The 20,000-nt window shown below is 39.4% G+C and overlaps 1 protein-coding gene across 1 annotated transcript in view; it reads left to right on the top strand.

Annotated features, from left to right (window-relative positions):
* LOC120034767 (ephrin-B1-like) overlaps nucleotides 1-6,991 on the top strand; it is a 68,019-nt gene extending 61,028 nt beyond the window's left edge. Inside the window, exons 3-4 of the mRNA XM_038981369.1 lie at nucleotides 6,751-6,843; nucleotides 6,972-6,991. Coding sequence (XP_038837297.1) covers nucleotides 6,751-6,843; nucleotides 6,972-6,991 — 113 coding nt within the window. The remainder of the gene's footprint in view (nucleotides 1-6,750; nucleotides 6,844-6,971) is intronic.
* Nucleotides 6,992-20,000: the final 13,009 nt, after the last annotated feature.

Raw genomic sequence — 20,000 nt, 5'->3', positions numbered from 1 at the left:
ATATTAAAGGGGATGTTTTAAAAGGCCTTTTTGAAGGGGGCACCCCCAACCCCCCACCCCCCATCCCCCACCCCCTCACCTAAACCCGACCCTGGGGTAACTTATCCTCCTCAACATCAGTTATGCTGGTTCCTCTGAAGTCAGGAAGTAGACATTTAGATGACAGAAGTGAGTTTACATAGAGAGGATTTAAATGTCCCTGAGTGGATATAAAACTCAGAGCATCTCTCTCTCTCTCTCTCTCTCTCTCTCTCTCTCTCTCTCTCTCTCTCTCTCTCTCTCTCTCTCTCTCTCTCTCTCTCTCTCTCTCTCTCTCTATATATATATATATATATATATATATATATCTCTCTCCCTCTCTCTCTCTATCTCTCCCCTTCTCTCTCTCTCTCTATCTCGCCCCCTCTCTCTCGCTCTCCTTCAGCCAGATTATTCAGGCTGCTTTGAGCTCCATCTTCAAAGAGCTCATTTTAGTCTAACCTTGCCCTGGGAAGTTAAAACCCAGAGAAAGAGGAGAAATCGGATGGAAAAAGTAGACGATTATGTGAAGAGCGTTGGTAGTCTTGAGGTTTCAGGGTTGGGGAGCTCAGCGAAGGCTCCTTCCATTATGTGACGTCTGAATATAGATTGTGCCCTGGTCATCCTCATTTGTTTATGAAGCAAGATGTGTCTGTGATCATTCAGAGACTCACAATTATTGATCTAGTATTTTAAGCTTGGAATATCTTGTTGCTCCTTTCTATGTTTGACTCTGTAATAATCACTTATCTTTATTGGCATGGGAAACATATGTTTACATTGCCAAAGCAAGTCAAATGGATAAACAAAAGTCAAATAAAAAAATTTACACTCACAAAAGTTCCAAAAGAATAAAGACATTTCAAATGTCATATTATGTGCAAATAGTTAAAGTACAAAAGGGAAAATAAATAAATATGGGTTGTATTTGCAATTATGTTTGTGCTTCACTGGTTGTCCTTTTCTTGTGGTAACAGGTCACACATCTTGCTGCTGTGATGGCACACTGGCATCTCACCCAGTAGATATGGGAGTTTATCAAAATGTGATTTGTTTTCGAATTCTTTGTGGGTCTGTGTAATCTGAGGGAAATATGTGTCTCTCAGGGGGGAGCTCAGGCTTGTTCTTTCTAACTGTGCCAACCACAATCTTGGTTTCATCAGCTCACTCACAAATTTGCCTAAGAACACAGCCATGAATCAAGAATGGTACCAACACATCCTCCGAGAGCAACTTCTCCCAACCATCCAGGAAAAGTTTGGTGACGAACAATTCCTTTTCCAGCATGATGGAGCACCTTGCCATAAGGCAAAAGTGATAACTAAGTGGCTCGGGGAACAAAACATCGATATTTTGAGTCCATGGCCAGGAAACTCCCCAGACCTTAATCCCTTTGAGAACTTGTGGTCAATCCTCAAGAGGCGGGTGGACAAACAAAAACCCACAAATTCTGACATACTCCAAGCATTGATTATGCAAGAATGGGCTGTCATAAGTCAGGATGTGGCCCAGAAGTTAATTGACAGCATGCCAGGGCGGATTGCAGAGGTCTTGAAAAAGAAGGGTCAATAATGAAAATATTGACTCTTTGCACCAACTTCATGTAATTGTCAATAAAAGCCTTTGACACTTATGAAATGCTTGTAATTATACTTCAGTATTCCATAGTTGTTACGAATCCCGCCGAAGATGGTGCCTCTTCCCGTTCGGGCGGCGCTTGGCGGTCGTCGTCTCCGGCCTACTAGCTGCCACCGATCCCCTTTTCTGTTTCATTTAGTTTTGTCTGATTTGTTGCACCTGTTTTGTGTTTAGGTTTATTGTGGGCTATTTAAACCCAGTTGGCCCGCCGACTTTTGTGCGGGCTTGTTTTTCTGTTTGTGGTGTCGTATTTTCTTGTGGTGTCTGTTCGCTGTGGATTTTGTCCTGTTTGTTTTGGACTTGACGCGCCCTTGGATGTGTGGCGTTGCCGTCTCGTTATATATCTTTTTGGAATATTAAATCCACTTGCTACTCACTACCCTGCTCTCTGCGCCTGACTCCTTCATCACCACTATTGGAATTGTGACAATAGTAATATCTGACAAAAATATCTAAGGACACTGAAGCAGCAAACTTTGTGGAAATTAATATTTGTCATTCTCAAAACTTTTGGCCACGACTGTATATAAGAATATATTGCTATGTTGCCAAAAAAGTTCAAGACTTATTGTTTCCCTTCAATAAAATGTATTCAAAACTACTTTCTGCACATTTCTGCTACTTTCTTAGGCTATACAAGTGCTATCTCTTGCAAAAAATGTTTTTACACCTATGCAGTACCTTAAGCAATAATAATAATAATAATAAACCTTTACTTCAGTAAAGAAAACAATTATGACAGATGTGTTGTAAAACAAACCGAGAGGATTAAATGCAGTCTTTCTGCATTGTGAAGAGGGAAATCCAAGACTTTCACAAAGTTTGTGTTGAATGACCGGTTGTTTCTTCATGCAAAATAGATTTGGGGTTTAAAATTCAATTAAGCTGCTTTATTTTAGGGGTTTAGTGAAGGCGGATAATTTTTTACCCTTGTGACAAGGGGAGTATACAGAATGTTAAGACTACACAAAGTTTAAGGGACTCTTCTCCACGTTAATCTCTCTGTAGGTGATGGCTTTGTTATGGAAGGTTTGGGAATCACTTCCTTTTCAGGTGGTTGTAGAATTTAACGTCTCTTTTATGGATTTTGATAATTAGCGGGTTTCGGCCTACTTCTGCTCTGCATGCATTATTTGGTGTTCTACGTACACGGAGGATATTTTTACATAATTCTGCATGCAGTCTCAATTTGGTGTTTTTTCCATTTTGTGAAATTCTTGGTTGGTGAGCGGACCCAGGACCTCACAAGCATAAGGTTAATTGTTTTCTATAACTGATTCAAGTATTTTTAGCCAGATCCTAATTGGTATGTCAAATTTTATGTTCCTTTTGATGGCATAGAAGGCCCTTCTTGCCTTGTCTCTCAAATCGTTCACAGCTTTGTGGAAGTTACCTGTGGCGTTGATGTTTAGGCCGAGGTATGTATCATTTTTTTGTGTGCTCTAGGGCAACAGTGTCTAGATGGAATTTGTATTTGTGGTCCTGGCAACTGGACCTTTTTTGGAACACCATTATTCTTTTCTTACTGAGATTTAATGTCAGGGCCCAGGTCTGACAGAATCTGTGCAGAAGATCTAGGTGCTGCTGTAGGCCCTCCTTGGTTGGGGACAGAAGCACCAGATCATCAGTAAACAGTAGTTATTTAACTTCAGATTCTAGTAGGGTGAGGCCTGTTCTAGTGTCCTCGCCAATTTCTTGATATATATGTTGAAGATGGTGGGGCTTAAGCTGCATCCCTGTCTCACACGACGGCCCTGTGTAAAGAAATGTGTGTTTTTTGCTAAATTTAACCGTATACTTGTTGTTTGTGTACATGGATTTTATGATGTCGTATGTTTTTTCCCCACCACTTTCCATCAATTTGTGTAGCAGACCCTCATGCCAAATTGAGTCATAAACTTTTTGGAAGTCAACAAAGCATGAGAAGACATTTCCTTTGTTTTGGTTTGTTTGTTTGTCAATTAGGGTGTGCAGGATGAGTACGTGCTCTGTCGTACAGTAATTTAGAAAAAAGTCAATTTGACATTTGCTCAGTACATTGTTTTCACTGAGGAAATGTACACGTCTGCTGTTAATATTAATGCAGTGGATTTTCCCAAGGTTGCTGTTGACGCATATCCCACGGTAGTTATTGGGGTCAAATTTGTCTCCACTTTTGTGGATTGAGGTTATCAGTCCTTAGTTCCAAATATTTGAAAAGATGCCAGAGCTGAGGATGATGTTAAAGAGTTAAAGTTTAGCCAATTGGAATTTGTGGTCTCTATATTCTATAATTTCATTGAGGATACCATCAACACCACAGTCCTTTTTGGGTTGGAGGGTTTGTATTTTGTCCTGTAGTTCATTCAATGTAATTGGAGAATCCAGTGGGTTCTTGTAGCGGTCCTAGGTGTGGCTGGTGTAGGGAGTCAGGCGCAGGACAGCAGATATGAGTGATTAAAGTACTTTACTCAAAAAATACAAATATACAAGGCAACAATGATAGCCCACAAACACGGACCGAATTACAATGAGCAATCACTCACAAACACAACATGGGGAACAGAGGGTTAAATAATAAACAAGTCATTGGTTGAGTGAAGCCAGGTGTGATAAGACAAAGACAGAACAAATGGAAAATGAAAAGTGGATCGGCGGTGGCTAGAAGGCCGGTGACGTCGACCGCCGAACGCCGCCCGAACAAGGAGAGGGACCAACTTCGGCGGAAGTCGTGACAGTTCTGGTAGTCTTTAATAGATGATTATAAGATTTCTAATTTATCATGTATATGTTTTTGCTGTTTGTTCTTTTGTTATAGATCATAAAATATTGGAGAAGTGGTTTAACTTCTTTGGGCTGGAAGCCCGATGTCGGTACACTTATGACAACAGCCAGCTCAAGTGCAGGGCGCGAAATTCAAAATATATTTTTTAGAAATATTTAACTTTCACACATTAACAAGTCCAATACAGCAAATGAAAGATAAACATCTTGTGAATCCAGCCAACATGTCCGATTTTTAAAATGTTTTACAGCGAAAACACCACGTATATTTATGTTAGCTCACCACCAAATACAAAAAAGGACAGACATTTTTCACAGCACAGGTAGCATGCACAAAACCAACCTAACTAACCAAGAACCAACCAAACTAACCAAGAAACAACTTCATCAGATGACAGTCTTATAACATGTTATACAATAAATCTATGTTTTGTTCGAAAAATGTGCATATTTGAGGTATAAATCAGTTTTACATTGCAGCTACCATCACAGCTACCGTCACAAATAGCACCGAAGCAGCCAGAGTAATTACAGACACCAACGTGAAATACCTAAATACTCATCATAAAACATTTCTGAAAAATACATGGTGTACAGCAAATGAGAGACAAGCATCTTGTGATTCCAGACAATATTTCCGATTTCTTAAGTGTTTTACAGCGAAAACACAATATAGCATTATATTAGCTTACCACAATAGCCAGAAACACAAGCCATTTACCAGCAGCAAAAGTTAGCGATCGTAACAAACCAGCAAAAGATATTAATTTTCACTAACCTTCATAAACCTTCATCAGATGACAGTCCTATAACATCAGGTTATACATACACTTATGTTTTGTTCGAAAATGTGCATATTTAGAGCTGAAATCAGTGGTTATACATTGTGCTAACGTAGCATCTTTTTCCCAGAATGTGCGGATATTTTTATGACACTCAACTATTCTGACCAAATAACTATTCATAAACGTTACTAAAAAATACATGTTGTATAGGAAATGATAGATACACTAGTTCTTAATGCAATCGCTGTGTTAGAATTCTAAAAATAACTTCATTACGACATCCAGCTTAGTTATAGCGAGAGAGTGCCCAAAATCTGGGCGCAAACTACTAGTTCACATGTTCGACAGATATATGAAATAGCATCATAAAATGGGTCCTACTTTTGATGATCTTCCATCAGAATGTTGTACAAGGGGTCCTTTGTCGGGAACAATCGTTGTTTGGTTTTAGAATGTCCTCTTCTCCAGTCAATTAGCACGGAAAGCTAGCAAAGTGGCGCGAAGCTCTCCTTCGTGAACAAACGCAGACAAAGCAACACACCTAACGTCCCGAAAAAAATTCAATAATCTAATAAAACTATATTGAAAAAACATACTTTACGATGATATTGTCACATTTATCAAATAAAATCAAAGCCGGAGATATTAGTCGTCTATAACGACAGCTTTACAGAAGGCAATACCCGGTCCCTTCTCGCGCGTTCCAGAAAACAGGAAATTGGGGTCACGTCATGCCAAGAGCTTTTATTCGACCTCAGATCATGTTATACACTCCATTTCTTCTCTCACACGCCTGTTGACATCTAGTGGAAGGCGTATGAAGTGCATGTATACTAATATATATCAAGCACATTTATAGGCAGGCCCTAGAACAGAGCATCGATTTCAGATTTTCCACTTCCTGTCAGGAAGTTTGCTGCAAAATGAGTTCTGTTTTACTCACAGATATAATTCAAACGGTTTTAGAAACTAGAGAGTGTTTTCCATCCAATAGTAATAATAATATGCATATTGTACGAGCAAGAATTGAGTACGAGGCCGTTTGAAATGGGCACCTTTTATCCAGGCTACTCAATACTGCCCCTGCAGCCCAAACAGGTTAACCACACATCTCTGTTTTGGATAGATAACTCTTTGTGTGGTTGTTAGTGTGTTCCAATTTTCCCAGAAGTGGTTTGATTCTATGGATTCTTCAATTACATTGAGCTGATTTCTGACATGCTGTTCCTTCGTTTTCCGTAGTGTATTTCTGTATTGTTTTAGTGACTCAATATAGTGAAGGCGTTAGGCTCAGGTTTTCTGGGTCTCTATGTTTTTGGTTGGATAGGTTTCTCAATTTCTTTCTTAGGTTTTTGCATTCTTCATCAAACCATTTGTCAATGCTGTCATTGTTAAAGTATGGGGAATCTATTGGGGGGATATAGGTAGCACACATGGGGACATTTTTTGTTGTTGAGATAATTTCCATATTAACTTCTTGCCAGATGTAAAATGTTCCTGTTTTGATTTCTCTCTCGCTCTCCCTATCTCTCTCTCTCTCTTCCAGCCACGTCCAATGGTTCAGTCGAAGGCCTGGAGAACAGAGAGGGAGGAGTCTGTAAGACCAGGGCCATGAAAGTTATCATGAAGGTCGGACAAGGTAAACAAAGAAACGCCTTCATTAATTGATATATCTGACAACAAACGGTACACGAATGTGTTTCTCCATGTGTTGCACTCTAAACTCTCCTATATGTGTACACATTAAACATTCTCCCTTCCTCAAAGTTTTATTTGCAGTACTGTAGACACTAACTGAGTTTAGGCCTGGCACACACCTTCAATGCAGCCCAGTTCTTCACGTCTATGTAAAACCCCAGTGCCCTAACAGTGTGTATCAGTGTGTAACCTTGAGGATAACTGTATTGGTGTACATGGTCACAGTGACTTCACTGTATCCTCCATTCTGACACAGGACGGGCCTTAGCATCTTAGCATGCAAATGCCATCATACATTATTCATATAATCTCTCACTGTGAATATTTAAAACAGCACACATACACAAACACGCACACAAACACACACACACACATAAACACTCACTCACACACACACACACACACAACCTCCTGCTGGTGGACTTTCGTATCGTCCGTCTTGCGAAGGGAGCTAAATGTCAGCATATTCAGAGTTGAAGTGGGTCCCTAGACGAGAGAGAACACTTTACTGCACGTGCTTAGTCCACCAAACGCCACTTCACTTGAGGATCAGCACTGAGCAAATCAGATCGTCTGTAGCCTCTCATAGACTATAACACATACAGTATATTATGAATCAGTCAAAACATAACAAAGTAGCGCTGACTACTGCTGGAAACCGTAGTTACACTACTGCTGGAAACCGTAATTACACTACTGCTGGAAACCGTAGTTACACTACTGCTGGAAACCGTAGTTACACTACTGCTGGAAACCGTAGTTACACTACTGCTGGAAACCATAATTACACTACTGCTGGAAACCGTAGTTACACTACTGCTGGAAACCGTAGTTACACTACTGCTGGAAACCATAATTACACTACTGCTGGAAACCGTAGTTGAACTACTGCTGGAAACCGTAGTTACACTACTGCTGGAAACCGTAGTTACACTACCGCTGGAAACCGTAGTTACACTACCGCTGGAAACCGTAGTTACACTACCGCTGGAAACCGTAGTTGAACTACTGCTGGAAACCGTAGTTACACTACTGCTGGAAACCGGAATTACACTACTGCTGGAAACCATAGTTACACTACTGCTGGAAACCGTAGTTACACTACTGCTGGAAACCGTAGTTACACTACTGCTGGAAACCGTAGTTACACTACTGCTGGAAACCGTAGTTGAACTACTGCTGGAAACCGGAATTACACTACTGCTGGAAACCGGAATTACACTACTGCTGGAAACCATAATTACACTACTGCTGGAAACCGTAGTTACACTACTGCTGGAAACCGTAGTTACACTACTGCTGGAAACCGGAATTACACTACTGCTGGAAACCGTAATTCAACTACTGCTGGAAACCGTAGTTACACTACTGCTGGAAACCGTAGTTACACTACTGCTGGAAACCGGAATTACACTACTGCTGGAAACCGGAATTACACTACTGCTGGAAACCATAATTACACTACTGCTGGAAACCGTAGTTACACTACTGCTGGAAACCGTAGTTACACTACTGCTGGAAACCGGAATTACACTACTGCTGGAAACCGTAATTCAACTACTGCTGGAAACCATAATTACACTACTGCTGGAAACCGGAATTACACTACCGCTGGAAACCGTAATTACACTACTGCTGGAAACCATAATTACACTACTGCTGGAAACCATAATTACACTACTGCTGGAAACCGTAATTACACTACTGCTGGAAACCGTAATTACACTACTGCTGGAAACCATAATTACACTACTGCTGGAAACCGTAATTACACTACTGCTGGAAACCGTAATTACACTACTGCTGGAAACCGTAATTACACTACTGCTGGAAACCATAATTACACTACTGCTGGAAACCGTAGTTACACTACTGCTGGAAACCGTAGTTGAACTACTGCTGGAAACCGTAGTTACACTACTGCTGGAAACCATAATTACACTACTGCTGGAAACCGGAATTACACTACTGCTGGAAACCGGAATTACACTACTGCTGGAAACCATAATTACACTACTGCTGGAAACCGTAGTTGAACTACTGCTGGAAACCGGAATTACACTACTGCTGGAAACCGTAGTTACACTACTGCTGGAAACCATAATTACACTACTGCTGGAAACCGGAATTACACTACCGCTGGAAACCGTAATTACACTACTGCTGGAAACCGTAGTTACACTACTGCTGGAAACCATAATTACACTACTGCTGGAAACCGTAGTTACACTACTGCTGGAAACCGTAATTACACTACTGCTGGAAACCGTAGTTACACTACTGCTGGAAACCGTAGTTACACTACTGCTGGAAACCATAATTACACTACTGCTGGAAACCGTAGTTGAACTACTGCTGGAAACCGGAATTACACTACTGCTGGAAACCGTAATTACACTACTGCTGGAAACCGTAGTTACACTACTGCTGGAAACCATAATTACACTACTGCTGGAAACCGTAGTTACACTACTGCTGGAAACCGTAGTTGAACTACTGCTGGAAACCGGAATTACACTACTGCTGGAAACCGTAATTACACTACTGCTGGAAACCGTAATTGAACTACTGCTGGAAACCGTAGTTACACTACTGCTGGAAACCGTAGTTACACTACTGCTGGAAACCATAATTACACTACTGCTGGAAACCGTAGTTACACTACTGCTGGAAACCGTAATTACACTACTGCTGGAAACCGTAATTGAACTACTGCTGGAAACCGTAGTTACACTACTGCTGGAAACCATAATTACACTACTGCTGGAAACCGTAGTTACACTACTGCTGGAAACCGTAGTTACACTACTGCTGGAAACCGTAGTTACACTACTGCTGGAAACCGTAATTACACTACTGCTGGAAACCGTAGTTACACTACTGCTGGAAACCGTAGTTACACTACTGCTGGAAACCGTAGTTGAACTACTGCTGGAAACCGTAGTTGAACTACTGCTGGAAACCGTAGTTACACTACTGCTGGAAACCGTAGTTACACTACTGCTGGAAACCGTAGTTACACTACTGCTGGAAACCGTAGTTGAACTACTGCTGGAAACCGTAGTTACACTACTGCTGGAAACCGTAGTTACACTACTGCTGGAAACCGTAGTTACACTACTGCTGGAAACCGTAATTACACTACTGCTGAAAACCGGAATTACACTACTGCTGGAAACCGTAGTTACACTACTGCTGGAAACCGTAGTTACACTACTGCTGGAAACCGTAGTTGAACTACTGCTGGAAACCGTAATTACACTACTGCTGGAAACCGTAGTTACACTACTGCTGGAAACCGTAGTTACACTACTGCTGGAAACCGTAGTTGAACTACTGCTGGAAACCGTAATTACACTACTGCTGGAAACCATAATTACACTACTGCTGGAAACCGTAGTTGAACTACTGCTGGAAACCGTAGTTACACTACTGCTGGAAACCGTAGTTACACTACCGCTGGAAACCGGAATTACACTACTGCTGGAAACCGTAGTTGAACTACTGCTGGAAACCGTAGTTACACTACTGCTGGAAACCGGAATTACACTACTGCTGGAAACCGTAATTACACTACTGCTGGAAACTGTAATTCAACTACTGCTGGAAACCGTAATTCAACTACTGCTGGAAACCATAATTACACTACTGCTGGAAACCGTAGTTGAACTACTGCTGGAAACCGTAGTTACACTACTGCTGGAAACCGTAATTACACTACTGCTGGAAACCAACTGTTCCCTCTACAACAGTTAGAGATATAAACCAACTGTTCCCTCTACAACAGATTGATAAACCAACTGTTCCCTCTACAACAGTTAGAGATATAAACCAACTGTTCCCTCTACAACAGATTGATAAACCAACTGTTCCCTCTACAGCAGTTAGATTGATAAACCAACTGTTCCCTCTACAACAGTTAGAGATATAAACCAACTGTTCCCTCTACAGCAGTTAGATTGATAAACCAACTGTTCCCTCTACAGCAGTTAGATTGATAAACCAACTGTTCCCTCTACAACAGTTAGAGATATAAACCAACTGTTCCCTCTACAACAGTTAGAGATATAAACCAACTGTTCCCTCTACAACAGTTAGATTGATAAACCAACTGTTCCCTCTACAGCAGTTAGATTGATAAACCAACTGTTCCCTCTACAACAGTTAGAGATATAAACCAACTGTTCCCTCTACAACAGTTAGAGATATAAACCAACTGTTCCCTCTACAACAGTTAGATTGATAAACCAACTGTTCCCTCTACAGCAGTTAGAGATATAAACCAACTGTTCCCTCTACAACAGTTAGAGATATAAACCAACTGTTCCCTCTACAACAGTTAGAGATATAAACCAACTGTTCCCTCTACAACAGTTAGAGATATAAACCAACTGTTCCCTCTACAACAGTTAGAGATATAAACCAACTGTTCCCTCTACAACAGTTAGAGATATAAACCAACTGTTCCCTCTACAACAGTTAGAGATATAAACCAACTGTTCCCTCTACAACAGTTAGATATAAACCAACTGTTCCCTCTACAACAGTTAGATTGATAAACCAACTGTTCCCTCTACAACAGTTAGAGATATAAACCAACTGTTCCCTCTACAACAGTTAGATTGATAAACCAACTGTTCCCTCTACAGCAGTTAGAGATATAAACCAACTGTTCCCTCTACAACAGTTAGAGATATAAACCAACTGTTCCCTCTACAACAGTTAGAGATATAAACCAACTGTTCCCTCTACAGCAGTTAGATTGATAAAGCAACTGTTCCCTCTACAATAGTTAGAGATATAAACCAACTGTTCCCTCTACAACAGTTAGATTGATAAACCAACTGTTCCCTCTACAACAGTTAGATTGATAAACCAACTGTTCCCTCTACAGCAGTTAGAGATATAAACCAACTGTTCCCTCTACAACAGTTAGATTGATAAACCAACTGTTCCCTCTACAGCAGTTAGATTGATAAACCAACTGTTCCCTCTACAACAGTTAGATTGATAAACCAACTGTTCCCTCTACAACAGTTAGAGATATAAACCAACTGTTCCCTCTACAACAGTTAGAGATATAAACCAACTGTTCCCTCTACAACAGTTAGAGATATAAACCAACTGTTCCCTCTACAACAGTTAGATTGATAAACCAACTGTTCCCTCTACAACAGTTAGAGATATAAACCAACTGTTCCCTCTACAACAGTTAGAGATATAAACCAACTGTTCCCTCTACAACAGTTAGAGATATAAACCAACTGTTCCCTCTACAACAGTTAGAGATATAAACCAACTGTTCCCTCTACAACAGTTAGAGATATAAACCAACTGTTCCCTCTACAACAGTTAGAGATATAAACCAACTGTTCCCTCTACAACAGTTAGATTGATAAACCAACTGTTCCCTCTACAGCAGTTAGAGATATAAACCAACTGTTCCCTCTACAACAGTTAGAGATATAAACCAACTGTTCCCTCTACAACAGTTAGAGATATAAACCAACTGTTCCCTCTACAGCAGTTAGATTGATAAAGCAACTGTTCCCTCTACAATAGTTAGAGATATAAACCAACTGTTCCCTCTACAACAGTTAGATTGATAAACCAACTGTTCCCTCTACAACAGTTAGATTGATAAACCAACTGTTCCCTCTACAGCAGTTAGAGATATAAACCAACTGTTCCCTCTACAACAGTTAGATTGATAAACTAACTGTTCCCTCTACAGCAGTTAGATTGATAAACCAACTGTTCCCTCTACAACAGTTAGAGATATAAACCAACTGTTCCCTCTACAACAGTTAGATTGATAAACCAACTGTTCCCTCTACAACAGTTAGAGATATAAACCAACTGTTCCCTCTACAACAGTTAGAGATATAAACCAACTGTTCCCTCTACAACAGTTAGAGATATAAACCAACTGTTCCCTCTACAACAGTTAGAGATATAAACCAACTGTTCCCTCTACAACAGTTAGAGATATAAACCAACTGTTCCCTCTACAACAGTTAGAGATATAAACCAACTGTTCCCTCTACAACAGTTAGAGATATAAACCAACTGTTCCCTCTACAACAGTTAGATTGATAAACCAACTGTTCCCTCTACAGCAGTTAGAGATATAAACCAACTGTTCCCTCTACAACAGTTAGAGATATAAACCAACTGTTCCCTCTACAGCAGTTAGATTGATAAACCAACTGTTCCCTCTACAGCAGTTAGAGATATAAACCAACTGTTCCCTCTACAACAGTTAGATTGATAAACCAACTGTTCCCTCTACAACAGTTAGAGATATAAACCAACTGTTCCCTCTACAGCAGTTAGAGATATAAACCAACTGTTCCCTCTACAACAGTTAGATTGATAAACCAACTGTTCCCTCTACAGCAGTTAGATTGATAAACCAACTGTTCCCTCTACAACAGTTAGAGATATAAACCAACTGTTCCCTCTACAACAGTTAGATTGATAAACCAACTGTTCCCTCTACAGCAGTTAGAGATATAAACCAACTGTTCCCTCTACAACAGTTAGAGATATAAACCAACTGTTCCCTCTACAGCAGTTAGAGATATAAACCAACTGTTCCCTCTACAACAGTTAGAGATATAAACCAACTGTTCCCTCTACAACAGTTAGAGATATAAACCAACTGTTCCCTCTACAACAGTTAGAGATATAAACCAACTGTTCCCTCTACAACAGTTAGAGATATAAACCAACTGTTCCCTCTACAACAGTTAGAGATATAAACCAACTGTTCCCTCTACAACAGTTAGAGATATAAACCAACTGTTCCCTCTACAACAGTTAGAGATATAAACCAACTGTTCCCTCTACAACAGTTAGAGATATAAACCAACTGTTCCCTCTACAACAGTTAGATTGATAAACCAACTGTTCCCTCTACAGCAGTTAGAGATATAAACCAACTGTTCCCTCTACAACAGTTAGAGATATAAACCAACTGTTCCCTCTACAACAGTTAGAGATATAAACCAACTGTTCCCTCTACAGCAGTTAGAGATATAAACCAACTGTTCCCTCTACAACAGTTAGATTGATAAACCAACTGTTCCCTCTACAACAGTTAGATTGATAAACCAACTGTTCCCTCTACAGCAGTTAGAGATATAAACCAACTGTTCCCTCTACAACAGTTAGAGATATAAACCAACTGTTCCCTCTACAACAGTTAGATTGGTAAACCAACTGTTCCCTCTACAACAGATTGATAAACCAACTGTTCCCTCTACAGCAGTTAGAGATATAAACCAACTGTTCCCTCTACAACAGTTAGAGATATAAACCAACTGTTCCCTCTACAGACAGTAGAGGATATAAACTCAACTGTTCCCTCTACAACAGTTAGATGATAAACCAACTGTTCCCTCTACAACAGTTAGATTGATAAAACCAACTGTTTCCCTCTACAACAGTTAGAGATATAAACCAACTGTTCCCCTCTACAACAGTTAGATGTATAAACCAACTGTTCACTCTACAACAGTTAGAGTGATAAACCAACTGTTCCCTCTCTACAGCAGTTAGAGATATAAACAACTGTTCCCCTCTACAACAGTAAGATATAACCAAACTGTTCCTCTACAACAGTTAGAGATATAAACCAACTGTTCCCTCTACAGCAGTTAAGATTATAAACAACTGTTCCTCTACAAAGTTAGAGATAAAACAACTGTTCCCTACAACAGTTAGAGATATAAACCAACTGTTCCCTCTACAACAGTTAGATTGATAAACCAACTGTTCCCTCTACAAGCAGTTAGAGATATAAACCAAACTGTTCCCTCTACAAACAGTTAGATTGATAAACCAACTGTTCCTCTACAACAGTTAGATTGATAAACCAACTGTTCCCTCTACACAGTTAGAGATTAAACCAACTGTTCCCTCTACAACAGTTAGAGATAATAAACCAACTGTTCCTCTACAACAGTTAGATTGATAAACAACACTGTTCCCTCTACACAGTTAGATATATAAACCAACTGTTCCCTCTACAACGTTATGAATATAAACCAACTGTTCCCTCTACAACAGTTAGATTGATAAACCAACTGTTCCCTCTACAACAGTTAGATAATAAACCAACTGTTCCCTCTACAACAGTTAGAGATATAAACAACTGTTCCCTCTACAACATTAGAGATATAAACCAACTGTTCCCTCTACAACAGTTTAGATATAAACCAACTGTTTCCCTCTACAACAGTTAGAGATAAACCAACTGTTCCTCTACAACAGTATGATGATAAACCAACTGTTCCCTCTACAGCAGTTAGATGATATAAACCAACTGTTCCCTCTACAACAGTTAGAGATTAAACCAACTGTTCCCTCTACAACATTAGAGATATAAACCAACTGTTCCCTCTACAGCAGTTAGATTGATAAACACTGTTCCCCTCTACAATAGTTAAGAGTATAAACCAACTGTTCCTCTACAACATTAGATTGATAACCAACTGTTCCCTCTACAAAGTTAGATATAAACCAACTGTTCCCTCTACAGCAGTATAGAGATATAAACCAACTGTTCCCTCTAAACAGTTAATTGATAAACCAACTGTTCCCTCTACAACAGTTAGTTGATAAACACAACTGTTCCCTCTACACAGTTAGATGATAAACCAACTGTTCCCTCTACAACAGTTAGAGATATAAACCAACTGTTCCCTCTACAACAGTTAGATGATAAACCACACTGTTCCCTCTCACACAGTTAGAGATATAAACCAACTGTTCCCTCTACAACAGTTAGAGATATAAACCAACTGTTCCTCTACAACAGTTAGAGATATAAACCAACTGTTCCCTCTACAACAGTTAGAGATATAAACCAACTGTTCCCTCTACAACAGTTAGAGATATAAACCAACTGTTCCCTCTACAACAGTTAGATTGATAAACCAACTGTTCCCTCTACAGCAGTTAGAGATATAAACAAACTGTTCCCTCTACACAGTTAGAGATATAAACCACTGTTCCCTCTACAACAGTTAGATTATAACCAACTGTTCCCTCTACAGCAGTTAGAGATATAAACCAACTGTTCCCTCTACAACAGTTAGAGATATAAACAACCTGTTCCCTCTACACAGTTAGAGATAATAAACCAACTGTTCCCTCTACAACAGTTAGAGATATAAACCAACTGTTCCCTCTACAACAGTTAGAGATAAAAACCAACTGTTCTCTCTACAACAGTTAGAGATATAAACCAACTGTTCCCTCTACAACAGTTAGAGATATAAACCAACTGTTCCCTCTACAACAGTTAGAGATATAAACCAACTGTTCCCTCTACAACAGTTAGAGATATAAACCAACTGTTCCTTCTACAACAGTTAGGATATACACCACTGTTCCCTCTACAACAGTTAGAGATATAAACACCAACTGTTCCCTCTACAACATTTAGATTGATAAACCAACTGTTCCCTCTACAAGCTTAGAGATATAACCAACTGTTCCCTCTACACGCAGTTAGAGATATAACCAACTGTTCCCCTACAACAGTTAGAGATAAAACCAACTGTTCCCTCTACAAGTTAGATTGATAAAACCAACTGTTCCCTCTACAGTTAGATTGATAACCAACTGTTCCCTCTACAACAGTTAGAGATATAAACCAACTGTTCCCTCTACAACAGTTAGATTGATAACCAACTGTTCCCTCTACAACATTAGAGATATAAACCAACTGTTCCCTCTACACATTTAGATGATAAACCAACTTGTTCCCTCTACAACAGTTAGATGATAAACCAACTGTTCCCTCTACACAGTTAGAGATTAACAACTGTTCCCTCTACACAGTTAGAGATATAAACCAACTGTTCCCTCTACAACAGTTAGATTGATAAACAACTGTTCCCTCTACACAGTTAGATTGATAAACCAACTGTTCCCTCTACAACAGTTAGAGATATAAACCAACTGTTCCCTCTACAACAGTTAGATTGATAAACCAACTGTCTCCTTCTACAACAGTTAGAGATATAAACCAACTGTTCCCTCTACAACGTTAGAGATAATAAACCAACTGTTTACCTCTACAGCAGTTAGAGATATAAACCAACTGTTCCCTCTACAGCAGTTAGATAAACCAACTGTTCCCTCTACAACGTTAGAATATAAACCAACTGTTCCTCTACAACAGTTAGATGATAAACCAACTGTTCCCTCTACAACAGTTAGAGATTAAAACCAACTGTTCCCTCTACAACAGTTAGATATTAAACCCAACTTTTCCCTCTACACACAGTTAGAGATATAAACCAACTGTTCCCCTACACGTGTAATGAATAAACCACTGTTCCCTCTACAAAGTTAGATGATATAAACCAACTGTTCCCTCTACAACAGTTAGATTGATAAACCAACTGTTCCCTCTACAACAGTTAGATGATAAAACAACAACCTGTTTCCTCTCTACAGCAGTTAGAGATATAAACCAACTGTTCCCTCTACAACAGTTAGATGATAAACCAACTGTTCCCTCTACAACAGTTAGATGATAACAACCACTGTTCCCTCTACAGCAGTTATATGATAAACCAACTGTTCCCTCTACAACAGTTAAGATATAAACCAACTGTTCCCTCTACAACGTTAGAATTGATAAACCAACTGTTCCCTACACAGTTAGAGATATAAACCAACTGTTCCCCTACAACAGTTAGAGATATAAACCACTGTTCCCTCTACACAGTTAGAGATATAAACCACTTCCACATCTACACAGTTAGAGATATAAACCAACTGTTCCCTCTACAACAGTTAAGATATAAACCAACTGTTCCTCTACAACAGTTAGATGATAACCAACTGTTCCCTCTACAACAGTTAGAGATATAAACCAACTGTTCCCTCTACACAGTTAGAGATATAAACCAACTGTTCCTTCTACAACAGTTAGAGATATAAACCAACTGTTCCCTCTACACAGTTAGAGATTGATAAACACAACTGTTCCCTCTACAATAGTTAGAGATATAAACCAACTGTTCCCTCTACACCAGTTAGATATAAACCAACTGTTCCCTCTACAACAGTTAGAATTGATAAACCACTGTTCCCTCTACAACAGTTAGAGATAAAACACAACTGTTCCCTCTACAACAGTTAGATTGATAAACAACTGTTCCCTCTACAGCAGTTAGAGTATAAACCAACTGTTCCCTCTAAACAGTTAGAGATATAAACCAACTGTTCCCTCTACAACAGTTAGATTGATAAACCAACTGTTCCCTCTACACACAGTAGAGATATAAACCAACTGTTCCCTCTACAACAGTTAGAGATATAAACCAACTGTTCCCTCTACAACAGTAGATTGATAAACCTGTTCCCTCTACACAGTTAGAGATATAACCAACTGTTTCCCTCTACAACATTTAGAGATATAAACCAACTGTTCCCTCTACAACAGTTAGAGATATAAACCAACTGTTCCTTCTACAACAGTTAGAGATATAAAACCAACTGTTCCCTCTACAACAGTTGAGATATAAACCAACTGTTCCCTCTACAACAGTTAGATTGATAAACCAACTGTTCCCTCTACAGCAGTTAAGATATAAACCAACTGTTCCCTCTACAACAGTTAGAGATATAAACCAACTGTTCCCTCTACAACAAGTTAAGAGATATAAACCAACTGTTCCCTCTACAGCAGTTAGATGATAAAGCAACTGTTCCCTCTACAATCTTTAGAGATATCCAACTGTTTCCCTCTACAACAGTTGGTTGATAAACCAACTGTTCCCTCTACAACAGTTAGATGATAAACCAACTGTTTCCCTCTACAGCAGTTAGATTATAAACCAACTGTTCCCTCTACAACAGTTGATTGTAAACACTGTTCCCTCTACAGCAGTTAAGATGATAAACAACTGTTCCCTCTACAACAGTTAGAGATATAAACCAACTGTTCCCTCTACAACAGTTAGATAAATAAACCAACTGTTCCCTCTACACAGTTAGAGATAATAACCACTGTTCCCTCTACAACAGTTTAGAGATATAAACCAACTGTTCCCTCTACAACGTTAGAGATATAACACCAACTGTTCCCTCTACAACAGTTAGAGTATAAACCAACTGTTCCCTCTACAACAGTTAGAGATATAAACCAACTGTTCCCTCTACAACATTAGAGATATAAACCAACTTTTCCCTCTACAACAGTTTAGATTGATAAACCAACGTTCCTCTTACAGCAGTTAGAAGATATAAACCAACTGTTCCCTCTACAACAGTATAGAGTATAAAACAACCTGTTCCCTCTACAGCAGTTAGATGATAAACAACTGTTCCCTCTACACAGTTAGAGATATAACCAACTGTTCCCTCTACAACAGTTAGATGATAAACAAACTGTTCCCTCTACAACAGTTTAGATTGATAACCACATGTTCCCTCTACAGACAGTTAGAGATATAAACCAACGTGTTCCCTCTACAACAGTTAGATTAGATAAACAACTGTTCCCTCTACAGCAGTTAGATATATAACCAACTGTTCCCTCTACAAACAGTTAGAGATTTAAACCAACTGTTCCCTTACAACAGTTAGATGATAAACAACTGTTCCTCTCACAGCAGTAGAGATATAAACCAACTGTTCCCTCTACACCAGTTAGAGATATAAACCAACTGTTCCCTCTACACAGTTAGAGATATAACCAACTGTTCCCTACAGCAGTATATTGATAAACCAACTGTTCCCTCTACAACAGTTAGAGATATAAACAACTGTTCCCTCTACAGCAGTTGTGATATAACCAACTGTTGTCCCTCTACAGCAAGTTAAGATTGAATAAACAACTGTTCCCTCTACAGCAGTTTAGATTGTATAAACCAACTGTTCCTCTACAACAGTTAGAGATATAAACCAACTGTTCCCTCTACAGCAGTTAGATTGATAAACCACTGTTCCCTCTACAAGCAGTTAGATTGATAAACCAACTGTTTCCCTCTACAACAGTTAGAGATATAAACCAAACTGTTCCCTCTTACAACAGTTATTGATAAACCAAACTGTTCCGTCTACAGCAGTTAA

This window comes from Salvelinus namaycush, chromosome 42 (genome assembly GCF_016432855.1).
Source record: "Salvelinus namaycush isolate Seneca chromosome 42, SaNama_1.0, whole genome shotgun sequence".
NCBI classification, from domain to species: domain Eukaryota; kingdom Metazoa; phylum Chordata; class Actinopteri; order Salmoniformes; family Salmonidae; genus Salvelinus; species Salvelinus namaycush.
This window is presented reverse-complemented; position numbering and strand designations above follow the sequence as displayed.